Raw genomic sequence first — 13479 nt, 5'->3', positions numbered from 1 at the left:
TTCTCTCTCTCTCTCTTTTTTTTTTTTTTTTTTTTTTTTTTAAATTATGGTGACCCTTTTCAAAATTGCTCATGTCTTTCTGATTTTTCCCTTCCTTTGTTCTCTTATACATGTACATATTCACCTTCTATGAAGCTTACTTGTTTCATGATGTATTGACTAGTTTATATTGCGATATCCTTTAAGTTATTCTGCAGTCAAAAATGAGAACCCTATGCAAATGGCAGTGGTAAATAAGGGGAAAACAATCACTTATACTGAAATAAACTACTGTTTCTTTGCGTATGCGGCGAAGCTGAATTTTAACTACTTGCTTCAACTCCAAACTTGGAATGGCAGAGTTATTTTGCAGATGTGTGTTTTTCCTTTTAGAATAAATACCATTATTGTTTTCCCCTCTGGCCTGTGGCATGTTGTGTTTTGTGTTGTTGACTTGATTTTGATTTTAAGTGATTTGTGATTTTGCATTATGTAATTAATTTTTTTGTAGGACATTGCTGTAGTAATTCTTGCAATGACAAAATTTAGATATTGAAATTAAGTCAAACAGATGAAATTGATGGGAAAATAAATTTTAAATGAAGATTTCATACTTAGATAGGAATTGACTGCATATGTTAAGTCTTCATGCTCATATATCAGTGTATAAGATACAAAGATTTTAACAGAGAAATCCTTGCGACCACCAGCAGATGATACATAATATTTCCCTGCAAATGGAAGCTCACCAAACTGCTTATTGGCAATGCATGATATGCTAATCAGATAGAAATTGCTAAGAACAAATTTTACAATAAGGCTATATGGTTTCCAGTGACAGGTAGTTTAAAAGTCACAATGCTGCTATGCCTTACCTTCCTGTTCTCAATTTCTGTTTCTTTTCAATAATTTACTGCTAACAGCTCTTAGGAGACATACGGACTAAGGTATAGAAACTATTTTCCTTTTTCAGTAGTTTAATATTTTGCTATTAACATGCTTGATGCAAAGTAAGTTAAAATGACAGAATATGTGGATTTAGACCTAATTCTTATGTTCTGTAACATAGATAAAGTTATTAAGTGAAATAACTAACTTTCAGTACAGTCTTTATGTCACTCTGTAATGCAATTTTATGGATTTTTACAAGTAAATTTTAAGTTGAATGTTTCATTAAACGTATGTCTTCTCTGCATTAGCTTTGCTTTTATATTCTGAATACTACGCAAGCCATACTTCTTTAAAATACTTTTATTAACTCAGTTTGACCTGTTGAACAGTTGGAGCCATTTGTCACTGCAGGGACTAGGGGTCACACAGATTATTTGAACTGCTGGTCTTTCTACTGATTATCTTTCTGTCTCTGAAAACCAGTACTAATGTGAGGTGTTTCTCTTCAATAGAAGAAGCCTGTGCGAAGAAGATATGAGTCCTACGGGATGTACTCGGATGACGATGCCAACAGTGATGCATCAAGTGCCTGTTCAGAAAGGTCCTATAGCTCTAGGAATGGAAGCATACCAACATATATGAGACAGACAGAAGATGTAGCTGAAGTCCTAAATCGCTGTGCCAGCTCCAACTGGTCAGAGAGAAAAGAAGGCCTTCTAGGCCTGCAAAACTTATTAAAGAACCAGAGAACTTTAAGGTAAGAAGACATGTTATCAGAAAAACATTTTATTTTGCAGTTGAAGTGAGGGAAGGGAGGCAGGAAAGGGGGTTAACGTTCTGAAGAATAGGGAAAGTTGGGGAGAGGAAAAGCAGGCTGTGTGTCTGTGAGAGTAAGAGGGGGGGAAGGAATGAGGAAGCTATTGCTGCTTCAGCCCGCTAGTGTATAGGATGTATTTAAAAAGCTCAGTTTAAGAAATTGAATTTAAAAATCAAGAGAATTCTTGCAATACAGAAGATTCCCAAAATGCTCACATCTAGTATTGATGGGAAGGCCTTTATTTTTATGTGTCTTTGTTGTAGTTCAGCCCCAATCGGGACCAGACTACGCAGTCTCTCTCTCACTCCCCCCACCCTCCAGTGGGACAGAAGGGAGAATTGGTTAAAAAAAAAAAAAAAAAACAGCAAAAACATGTGGGTTGAGATGGAACAAAAAAAAAAAATTAACAGCAATAACAGAAGAAAACAAAACAGCTATAAAAAACAAATACAGTATGATGGCTTACAACAAATCTCCACACCTAGTTTCTTCCAAGTAGCAGGAGGCTCCCCTCAGCACCCTCCTCACTGATATACTGAGCATGATGTCAGATGGGATGGAACAGCCCTTTGGCTAATTTGGGTAAATTAACCCCAGCTGTTAGCTAATTAGTTAATTATCCCAGCTGGGTGCCCCAGCCATAGGGGCCATCAGCTCCAGTTCTCCTCCCAGCTCAGGTGAATATTAAGTCTATCCTAGCCAGAACCAGGACAGTCTTATAATTTATTTATTTATTATTATTATTTATTGGGTATTTCTTCAGAAGAAACTCTTTGCTACAAGCTACTAACAATACCTTTTTCATTATCTGCTCTGTGAAAATAGTCAAGAATAGTTTAATATATGAATTAGTTTAAAGATACTTTTCCGGGTTGAAAGTCTCGTTTTACACAAAATCTCTTGGATTTTTATCCATGTCTTTAAGAAAAAAATAAAAAGGTGTTTTGTTTGTTTTTTTTTTTTACTGTGTTTACTAGATCATTTGATGCAATATTTACAGTTGATTTCACTGATTGTTATGCATTAATGTTCTCGTGGTACTAGTAGGGGAGTTGACTTAATGTGGTGTTGTCACTTTGACAGTCGTGTTGAATTGAAGAGGTTGTGTGAAATCTTCACAAGAATGTTTGCTGATCCTCACAGTAAGGTATGTTTAAGTTTTTCTTACTTGCAGTAAATGTTTTAAAACATTTATTAATAGAAAGCCAGTTGAGGTAAAATGTGTTGGACTGGATGAGCTTTAAAGGTCCGTTCCAACCCGAACTGTTCTATGATTCTATTTGCACATATAAAAATTTCACAAACTGTATTTTATAAGCATTGATGCTATCAGATTTCAGTCCATTTAATTTGCAGTTTTGAACAAGCTAATTTTACACCTTTTTCCCAGGATAATTGAAACAAAGTAAAGGTTAGTTTAATGTAAAATGTATTGAAGTAGTTCAACAGTTTGTGCTCAAAATTTTTAAGTATTTTTAAGAAGTTATTTTGTTTATAGAGGCCACTTCTGCATAAGTAATGTTTTTTTCTCAATTAGAAACAAAAGGCTCTGGTACAGTAATTTAAATCATAAAGCGGTCTGACTAAATCATACATTATAAGTCTGAACTATGCCAAATGTGTACGTATTTTATTTTCCAAGGTATTTTGTATTATCATAGCTTGTGATCTCTTCCTCAAATTTCATAGATGAGGCTGGCAGTTGAGACTATTGAATAATTTTTACGTTATTGCTGGTATTCAGTAAGTAAGGTGGAGACTATACTTCAGTATAAAAGAAAATATGATGTTTTATTCACTTTTACCTAGGTAAAGACTCAGTATGGATGATATAACAAGGAAAATAATCTTTCTGTTTTCTAAGACCATTAAAATCTTATTAACTGAGCTACTTCATTTGAAAGTATTTTTACAATTTGTGGGGGAGCTGGGTTATTAGTACAGCTTCATATATACAGTAATTCCCATAGCAAAAGGACTGCAGATAAATAAGGAGCTGAATAAAGTTCTAATGGTATCATGTAAAAAACACGTAACTTCATGTTTTGTTTGAATTACAGGCTTGTTTGGAAGAAACCTTATATTTTATGTTGAGTATAAACATGTCCCATTTTGTGTCCATATTTCAGAATTGATAAAATGATAACCCAGAAAAATTAACAGCAAAATAGTTATTTCAGGATTATTGACTTTTTCCCAGCAGAATTATGAAAAACTACTTGGATCATGCAATACATTTTACATATTTTTAAATCTTCCTTATTGTTGCAATGGAAAATTAAATTCAGAGTGATGAAGTCTTGACAGGTTAACTTAATGTTCATCTGTCATCCATATTTTTTCTGTAAAAAGTGACTTAGCTGCTCTCTTTGACACCGTGTATTTTGGAAGAAACTTACATTACACACAGCAACGTGGGATTAATGTTGCTCACATACTGGAGAAATCTAGAAAGAAAGAATAAAGCCAGGCAGTTCAAGGGAGACTGAAAAAACATTCCAAAAAAAATAACAGTTAAGTCAGAGGAGAGGAAAAAAAATTAAATGTTGAAATATTACTAATTTCCAAGTTAAGTAATAACAAAATTGTGAATAGAAACTTGGTTTAATTTTGCTTGTTCTTGTGTTAAATTAATATTGCAGCTATGCATACATCAGAACTACCCTGGAGACTTTTTTGTAGTGGAGGAGCCAGGGAAGGATAAAATAATAAAAATTTTCCAAAATTTAGTTGTATGTGTTAGAAGAGCATTTTATCTTTTAAGCCTTTAGGAATGTTACATTCAGTTATTCTAGTTGATTGTTTTGTTTTGTTTACTGGACATTCTGACATAAAATAATGTTGCTTTGATTTTGAAAATGTGGCCTGTCTTATAGCACGAGGTACACCTGTTGCAGTCAGTGAAACCTTACTGCTTTATGGTGTTGCAAAACTATTAATAGTTATCAATATATTATTAGGAGGATCTTTTAAGTATAAGAGCTCATGAATTGTGAATTTTTATCACATACACATGACTACACAAATTTCATCTTAGATTCTTTTCAAATGTTTATAGAAATTACTCTCATTGCTTTTTTTTTTTTAAGGTTTACTTTAACATGATAGCTGGATGTAGGGAATTGCTTAGAAAAAAAAGAGTAATATCCCTTGAAGGAGAAAATGGGAGAATGACTTGAAGGACATAAAAAGTGCTTACTTTTAAATACATGGGATATCCCAGTAAAATTGCTAAATTTATCATAAACGTTTGGAAATACCTTTTTTGTTTTGTTTTTTGTTTTATATTCCATACAGGAACTTTGTATTGATGGCCACTAATTTGTGTGTTTTTATCTTTTTCCCTTTTTTGTTGTTGTTTTGTTTTGTTTTGTTTTTGTTTCATTTTGCATGCTGTCCCCTGTGTTGGAACTCTCTTTAGAGAGTAAGTTGGTTCAATATTTGTCAGAAACCTAACCTTACTTGCATGAATGTGCAATTAACCCTTTTTCTCTATTTTTCTTCCCCAAAGAGTTCATGCAGTGTCAAGCCTTTTGCAATCATAAAATGCTTATATACAATTATGTAAACTGTGTGGTAAAGTTTCGAGATGTGCTTTATCTACTAATTAACTGACATTGTTTGGTTATGCGTTCCTGCTTTATATTGTGGTGGTTGGCACATCTGAAATAATTCACCTTAAAGGTAGATCACTTCTAATTATTCTTGTATCTGTTTATTTTTTCCACTATCAAATTATTAAAAACTTCAACTTTAGATGCTTGATTTCAGAGTTTTTTAATTTACATCATAAAAATGGAAACTGCAAAAATCGCAGTCCCCACATACGTTGTTCAACATGGTTGAGTTCCATTTTCCATTCCAAATTTCATCCTTTACCTTAAGTGCTCTTACAGCCTCCTTAAATTCTTCATGCTGTGGCCTAAGACAAAACAGTATTATTTGTATTTATTTTAAGTGCAACAAAATGACTCAACTTATTTGAGTTTTCTCCAGACATTCACTGTGGTAAACCTAAAATCAAACAAAGCTTGAAAAGAAAATTGAGTCCTCGGCTATATATGTTTTTAACAGTTAAAGCATTGTCGCATTATCTTTAGAGTACTTTTGCCATAGTGATTCATAATTCACTTCATACTGATTTCAATTTAATCCACTTTACATATTTAAATTGTCATAAGAAGCCCACATTACTCCATCAAATAAGAGGTTCTAACCAGTTTGTTCAGCTTGCAGATTTTTATGAAAGATGTGTCAGTGTCTGCAAACCTGAAGAAACAGAGACAGTTTTTAAATTCTGCTGAGCTGTATAGCTTAATTTGAAGGATTTTAAATACAATTGTAAGATTCCTAGTGTAATCGTAACAGCACCAGATTTTTTTTGTTGTTGTTTACCTAAGTACAATATATTTTCCCCTTATTTTAGGGCTGTGAAATGCAAAGACTGTCATATTACAATACAGAAAGTACTTTTTGGTTTGGTTTTGCCTAGGTCTTAAAATTGTGTCCACAAAGTGGTATGTTGTTTCAGTTCCGCCAAATACAGAAGATATTTCCAATCCTGAGCATAAAAATTTCTTCTCACAACTGGGAGGGTAATTTTTAAACCTCACACTTGAATAAAAATCTAGGCAGGTAGCAGAGGAGCTAGCAATTTTAATTTTTTTACAATTTTTGATGTAGTTTACCCAGAAAGGGAAGTTGAATTCAAATAGCTCATCCTGATGGGCTTTATGTTGAGTAGGATTTGTATTGTTTTATTTTTAACACAGTTTTTCAGTGTTTAAGATGGCTATTAAAAGATTCTCCCTGGTCTTTATTAGATCCTGAAAGAATCTGAATTTATTTTTTATTTTTAAAGTAAATTTTGAGGTGGTACTTTTAAAGATACCTGTATGGATTTTTTCACTTCATGGTGTGAATTTGCTTACTCTGGTTTGATTATCAACATGAAAAGAGATCTAATTTCCTCAGCAGTGAAGGCATGCAGCTGCATGCACCAGCTCCTCCACACTCAAGCAGTGCTGTCGAAGAAAGCCCACTTCTGTGGACTGGTTTCTGCAGCCATGGAAGGTATAATCACAGTTTGGGATCATCCAGTCTCACGGGTAGCAGCAGAATTTGGCCTTATGACAAGCCAGGTCAGCTGCAGGAGGATGTGGAGTTCCAGCCCTTTCTCTGCAGCAATTGTTTCCAACCTTGTACCCATGTCATAAATACTCAAGAGGCAGTATCTCTCCAACCCTTTTTCCATCATAGCAATGCTTCTGTACCCAACTATGTGCTGAAGCTGGAGTGCACATCAGTTGTGAAGGCACCGTTTTCAGCCCATTTTTCTTGTCAGAGAAATGAGAGACCCATGGGCCACACAGGTATAGAGCATACACATCCTGATTTCACTGTAAGTCTTGAAAAAATGTAAAACTAGTGCAATACTATGAAGGCTGTTTAAACAGTTACCTATTTGTCATGCCCTGCTTTACCCCTTCCCTCCAAAAAGCCCTTCTTTCTGGTCTGAGTGCTGAGGTTACTATAAATACAATAATATACATATTTTGTTATACCGAATGCAGTCTTTTAAACATTATTTGTTGAAGAGAACACAATAGATAACATGGTTTTGAAAAGGCGAAAGTACTTCTGTGTTTTAAACACCTGTCAATCTGAAGTGTATCATGGCTTTTTTCCCTACGCTGGTGAATGATTTTGTGTTTGATACCTGCAATAGCAGGAGAATCTTGTTCTGTTCCACAACTATTTTATGTAAAGGAATTGGCCAGCTTTCATGATTTTGCAGTATTTAGTAATGCAGATATTTACAGTGAGTATTTTGCTAAAGAACTCTAGCAGCTTTTTTTGGTTTTAGAGAGAAAATGGTTTTTGTAGTCTTCCAGGAGTATGTCAAATCAACTGAATGATAAAGCTTGAAAGGATCAAAAATTAAGTTTTACTGAAAAAAATGATGTTGCGCCAGCCATCACAGTAAGCATTTATTTTCTTGACAAAACTGCATGGAATACCTAATTGTCAAACTTCTACAGGAATTGGCTAACATTTCCAATGTACTCTTGTGTCAAAATCCAATGAAAAAGCAAGATGGATTTCTTTTTTTTTTCTTTTTTTTTTTTTCCTGCTTGGCTGCAAAACACTGCCTTTCTCTGCCTCTGATTCCCTTACTGCTTTCTTCCTTGTTTGTAAGTTCAGCATACGTCAGTGTTGTTTCCTCTTTTGCCCCGTCCTACCCTCTTTCCATCTTCTTCTGCCTTCTAGGTGTTCAGTATGTTTTTGGAGACACTGGTAGACTTCATCCAGGTCCATAAAGAAGATCTGCAGGACTGGCTGTTTGTACTGCTGACACAGCTGTTGAAAAAAATGGGTGCTGATTTGCTTGGGTCTGTACAAGCAAAAGTTCAGAAGGCACTTGATGTCACAAGGTAATGAGTTCTTAAAAAAAAAAAACAACACTAAAAAAAAAAAAAAATCAAGCCCTCATGCTACTTCCAAATTTTTGCATTTTCTTGAGAAAATGCTGAGCTAGTAACAGACTGTGAAACTTCAGTAAACCTTACTGCTGAAGCATTTTGGTTTCCTAAATGACTCTTAGTCGAAAGGATTCGAGTCCTTAATGCTGGACAATTAATATGATGCTGCTTATCTAATTCCAAAATGTGCATCTGAGCCATGTATGTTTGTTGTCTTGCCTTGTGTTCAGTGATCCAGTGCTTGTGTTTCAACTTCTTTATTTTGATATAGAAATATTGTCACAATATTCATCTCTCAGTGTCAGCAGGCTTTTATGGAGTTACAGCAATAACGGATTTGCTTTCTGTCTTCCCTCCACTCTCCCCAGACTTTACTAATAGCCTGATTCCAGAATGATCTTACGTTGTTTTGGATGCCATCAGAGCTCCCCATCCCTGACCATTTTTATTTCCAAATGAAAGCTCTATTTTAAAGTAGAATTGGAGGGGCTCTGGACTGCTTCTCATTCTCCATCCTTTGAAGTACTTAAGTGGTCAAGGCCTCTGCTTGACCTATTCATTTGGCAGATCTTCTGTGAAATCTGGGGAAGGATATGGTGTGTGTTGCAGGGAGAGAGGGAGTATAATCTGCTACACCTCTTTTTTGCTGCTGCAGCAGAGCCCTTGAGGGTCGTACCTGGAGTGTGGCATGTAAGAGAGTGGAGGCAGACAAAGTGGAACCGAATGGTTCAGAGGAGTGTGCAGGAGGGGTGTGGCGCGTACTTTTAGTAGTACTACTGCATGTTAATTTGAGGGTGGGATAGATTTAGAATCAAAATAGTACCGTATCATTATTGTATCATTCCTTGTTACTTGCATTATCTATTCTAGCTATAATTGCTTCAAAGCACGAATTTCTTAAATTTTGTCCTTTACACACTAGCTTAATGTTTCTGAAGGTCAGATACAATATCAACAAAACTGGTAGAAATTTTTTTTTTCTTTTAGAAGTACTAAAGCTTTTCTTTACTGAAAAGAGTAAGAGCTTATTTAGTGCCTCTCAACAGGTATTAAAAGAAAATTTCCTGTAACTTAACACTACTTGATATGTTTGTTTTGCAGGGAATCCTTTCCAAATGATCTCCAGTTCAGTATTTTAATGAGATTTACTGTTGACCAGACCCAGACACCCAGCCTGAAGGTAAGAATTTTCAGGCTTTCATTGCAAACAAAAGTGTTCATTGATAAGACATTTGCTTGTCTTGGTATTTTAATTTGGATTGTTATGTTTGTTTGTTTTGTTTTTTTTTAAAAAAAAAGTTTTCAATTAGTGGATTTTGTTTTTGTAAACTTTCAGACAGTGAAGCCAGCACTACAGGACCAGCTTCGCTCTTTTTGGAGCTCAAAGGTTTTTGTCTGAATTATTGTCTTTATTCTTAACCCTATGTCAAACTCTTACAGTGTTTCCAATAATTTTTATTTGAATGCATTTGTATGCTGCTACTAACCTTTGCGAGAAACTTTAAGCATGCAGTTATTCAATTGTAAACATTACACTAGTATGAAAATGTTTGCTGCAAGAGAGATCTAATAAAACCACAGTACAATAAAAATGAGCAACAAAAATATGGCCGCCTAACATCAAGCTGGTTATGCAAACTCACTCTATCAAGTCTTTTCTAATTTTATGTTTGTGATTTCCCAATCGTGTTTTTCTAGTTCATGTATTTTTTTTTTCTGTGTTCAGCCTGATAGATCTTAAATCAATTTAAGTTATTTTAATATTAATATGAACTTGAGTTACTATATTAAAAATGAGCTGCCTTTGTCATACACTTTTCTGAAAGCAGTGTGTAGCTTTATAATTACACACATTTTTAAATAAGAATCTGTAGTTCATAGACCTGCCAGTATAACTGAAAAGTAAATATGTATTTTGTAGTACCTATACAGTTCCAAAGAGAGTTGATTTTAAGATAAATGCGTTAAATCCTAAGAAGATTTACAAGTGATGTAAATGGGGAAATAACAAGCATATGATGACTGGCATTCTCTGCTCTATCCTGCACGAAATATTTTTTACATGGTTTGATACTGCAAAAGAATACTACTTTTCCAAGTTATGTTGAACCTAAAGTCACATGACGATGCCTTTTTTGTCTACAATACAGTAAAAGTTAAATTTTTAAGCTTTTGAGGAAAGTTGATACGTTGACCACTGTTGCTTCGTAGAGCTGTGTTAAAAAGAGACTGCTGTCATTTATTGAAGACAGTAAATGAGGTAGTAAAAATCAGTTTGTTGTTTAAATAAATCCTTGGAACGAATTTGGCTTGGTTTTGTTTTACTTGGTTTTCCTCCCCAGGAAGGCAAACTTGATGGTTGAGATGTTCTTTTTTTTTCATATAGTAGTATAGCTAGTAAACACGTATTGATCATGTTTCAAAGTTGGGAGTGTAGATTTGGAACAAGACATGGACTCCTACTAGACTGAGTTGGGGCTGAGTTCAAGAATATTCACTGTGTGACCTAGAAGGAATTCAGAAATCTGAAACACTTAACGGGAAGTCACTCTGAAAACAACTTCCAGTGTTTGAGAGAGACTTCTGAAATCAAGGTGCTGGTAAAAACTACCTCCATAGAAGAACATCTGTTAGGTTATAATAAAGTCAAGAATATTTAAAATTAATTTTTGGGACAGTAAAGTATGTAACTGTTTAAGAGAAGGTAAGCTTTTTTCAGAACAAAGTGGTATCTACCCCCTACTTCCATGTTTATGAGGTAACTACAACTTCAGGATCCAGACAGTAAAGTTACTGAACATAAATTGCACGAGTATCTATTTAATATCCACATTCTTGAAAATTTTGTCTAAATCCCATCCTCAGTGCACCCAGATGTCCAACAGATTAATTGATAAACCTAGGGCATTACTCCATTTCTTGAAGTCTTCAGCTTTTGTTCTTACGCTGATAAAATATTATTTTGTTGCAGAGTGTGCCTTTGGGCTAGATATACTGAGGAACAGCATTCACTGTGACAGGAAAAATCAGATAAAGGATTTTCAGCATCCTTAAAGATGATCAGATATAAGAAGGGATGATAGATCAGAAATTTGCTCTGTGGAAGGATTGCCTTCTACAAATGCCTTTTCCCTTTGTTTTTCCTGTGGTAGTAGTAAATAATCATAGTCATTTAGAGTGAACTGTCATTGTTGTTCTTACACTTAAAAACACAGCTAAGTCTTGGACAATAAAAAACATCAAACTTTTAGGGTGGCTACAGAGATGAATTTGGATTGTTAGCCAGTAAGAGGACCAAATGTAGAGAAGATAAAATTCTACTGATCTGATCCATGGAGGATGCAGCGCGGTGTGATGTGCTGTATCTATCTTACTTTCTTTTGCTGTGATTTTACATGTAGGCACGGTGAACTGCTGAAACACAGTCTAGAGGTGCCAGATGCATGTATCTGTTTTGGTCAAATGTATGGATGGGCATAGGAGTAACATTTTCTAGATTGGATATAATCTGTTAAGCTTATTTTTGCAGATGCAGAACATATGCTTTCCAAAGGATGGATGTTGTCTTGAAATACAGTTCAAATCATCACTTTCTTTTTCTTAAATTGACTATCAAATGGCTCACATTCAGTGAGGAATTGATTTAAGCATTGTGACCAAAGTTCACTACAAGTTTCTGAACCCTTCTTTGCTTTGAAAATACTGATTTGTTGACAGAGGTTTTTTCTGCAGTTGATCAGAAGATTCCCCCCGCCTCCCCTCCCCCTAAGTCCATATGAAAATTTCTGGATTTTAAAAAACCCAACTAACCAATGACACAGATCCACAGAAATGAGAGCCCTTCGAAATTAATCTTTTAAGTGTATATTTTAGTCTTCTGGTTAAATAATGGCAGAGGCAGTCACTCCTGTAACTTGTGGACAGGCACCTGGGGTGTGGCAATCTGAAAGTCATTTTGCGTGATTGCTTGTATTCAGTCTGAGTAAGCAGAGTAGTCTCTCTCATATCCCAGGAAAGCACTGTAAGCAATGAGCTTTTTTTTCTGGTTTAAGTAAAGCAGCTTCTTTACATTCCTCTCTCCTTTTTCTTTTTTCCTGTGAGGTAAAATGTTTATTTTGTCTAACCTGAGGCAGTAAATACAACTCTGTACATCTCAAATTTTTCACAGGATGGGAAAACAATTTGCCTTCTGGCACTGACTGTGTAGCATACTTAGAGTATTTCCTGACTCTGGAGGTAGTTGCACATATTTTTGTCCCAGAGTTTGTAATTTCATTATCTGTGAAAGATGTTTATGAAGCACTTTAGTTCATTTATGTCTAATCTTTTTTTGTAAGCAGTAGTGCTAATTCTGGCTTGATCTATATTTCAGCTTACTTACTACAGGAGTGCTGTTCTTAAACAAAATGTCTGCTTGTGCTGTATGCTGTACAGGAAAAATGTCTTGGTGTTTATAGTCCAGCAAAAGTACAATAAATTCAACCTAGAAGAGGTTGAAAGTCAAGACAGTATTAAACAACTTCACAGACAGTGGTTTCAGAATAATGACAAATATTCATTGTAAGGCTTCCTGAAGCTACTTTCATTGCAGTTAGAAATTGTTTATCTCCTCTTTTATAGAGATTAAATGGTTTGTTGGAAGGCTGTGTTAGGCCTTTTATTTCTAAATCTCAACTCTTTTCATACGTACTGGAAACAGTGACAAAAAGACATCATAAGTAGATTTGCTGCTATTAGGGACTTTACTTCAGAGTAGTCTTTTTATCCATAATAATCATCTCTCATTATATTTGAGCACAGAAAGGTACCTCTTCCAGAATTTCTTACCTCAAAAGCAAATTGTCAAAAACACTGTCCTTCAAAATAGCTATCAAACTTAGCTTTGGGTATCTGTCTCACTGTGAAGAGCTTTATTAGTGTGAGCTTTCCTGTTCATCTTCTGTTCAGTGCTTTCCCGTTTCTTGAGAGTCTCCATCTTTCCTTAAGTCTGTGCGATTTACTCTGTGGGAGTAATTTAAACACTAAATAATACTGTCTCAGAGTACTCCAGAATTTTTTCACTGGGAGAAATGCCTCCGGATGTTCTGTCACAGTTCTTAACGGTATTTTTTTTAAGGTGTGATATTATATATATTTACATTTTGAACAGTGAAACATAGTGCTGTCATAATGGTTTCACGTGGTAATCTAGAAATTTTAACTGTTACTTCGTATTTGGAAAACCATATAGCCAAAGGTTTTTTGCTCTGGAGATGTTTGTAGGAGTTTTTTCCCTTGGAAAGAATCTAGCAAACAGTATGGGGTTTACTG

The 13479-nt window shown here is 34.9% G+C and overlaps 1 protein-coding gene across 29 annotated transcripts in view; it reads left to right on the top strand.

Annotated features, from left to right (window-relative positions):
• The window catches only part of CLASP2 (cytoplasmic linker associated protein 2), a 155838-nt gene that overhangs the window by 122411 nt on the left and 19948 nt on the right, over window positions 1–13479 (top strand). For 9 of the 29 annotated variants that reach the window (XM_086742898.1, XM_086742908.1, XM_086742897.1 and 6 more), the window contains 4 exons: window positions 1383–1627; window positions 2771–2834; window positions 7958–8121; window positions 9271–9349. In XM_086742898.1, the coding sequence (XP_086599024.1) occupies window positions 1383–1627; window positions 2771–2834; window positions 7958–8121; window positions 9271–9349 (552 nt within the window). Of the gene's footprint in view, window positions 1–902; window positions 927–1382; window positions 1628–2770; window positions 2835–7957; window positions 8122–9270; window positions 9350–9505; window positions 9557–13479 lie in introns of all 29 variants that reach the window. The other 20 variants (XM_086742906.1, XM_086742907.1, XM_086742893.1 and 17 more) reach the window with 4 other exon arrangements.

The sequence above is a fragment of the Chlamydotis macqueenii genome, chromosome 2 (assembly GCF_036417535.1).
Source record: "Chlamydotis macqueenii isolate bChlMac1 chromosome 2, bChlMac1.mat, whole genome shotgun sequence".
NCBI classification, from domain to species: domain Eukaryota; kingdom Metazoa; phylum Chordata; class Aves; order Otidiformes; family Otididae; genus Chlamydotis; species Chlamydotis macqueenii.
The sequence above is the reverse complement of the archived record's forward strand: the minus strand, read 5'-3'. Positions and strand labels throughout refer to the sequence as shown.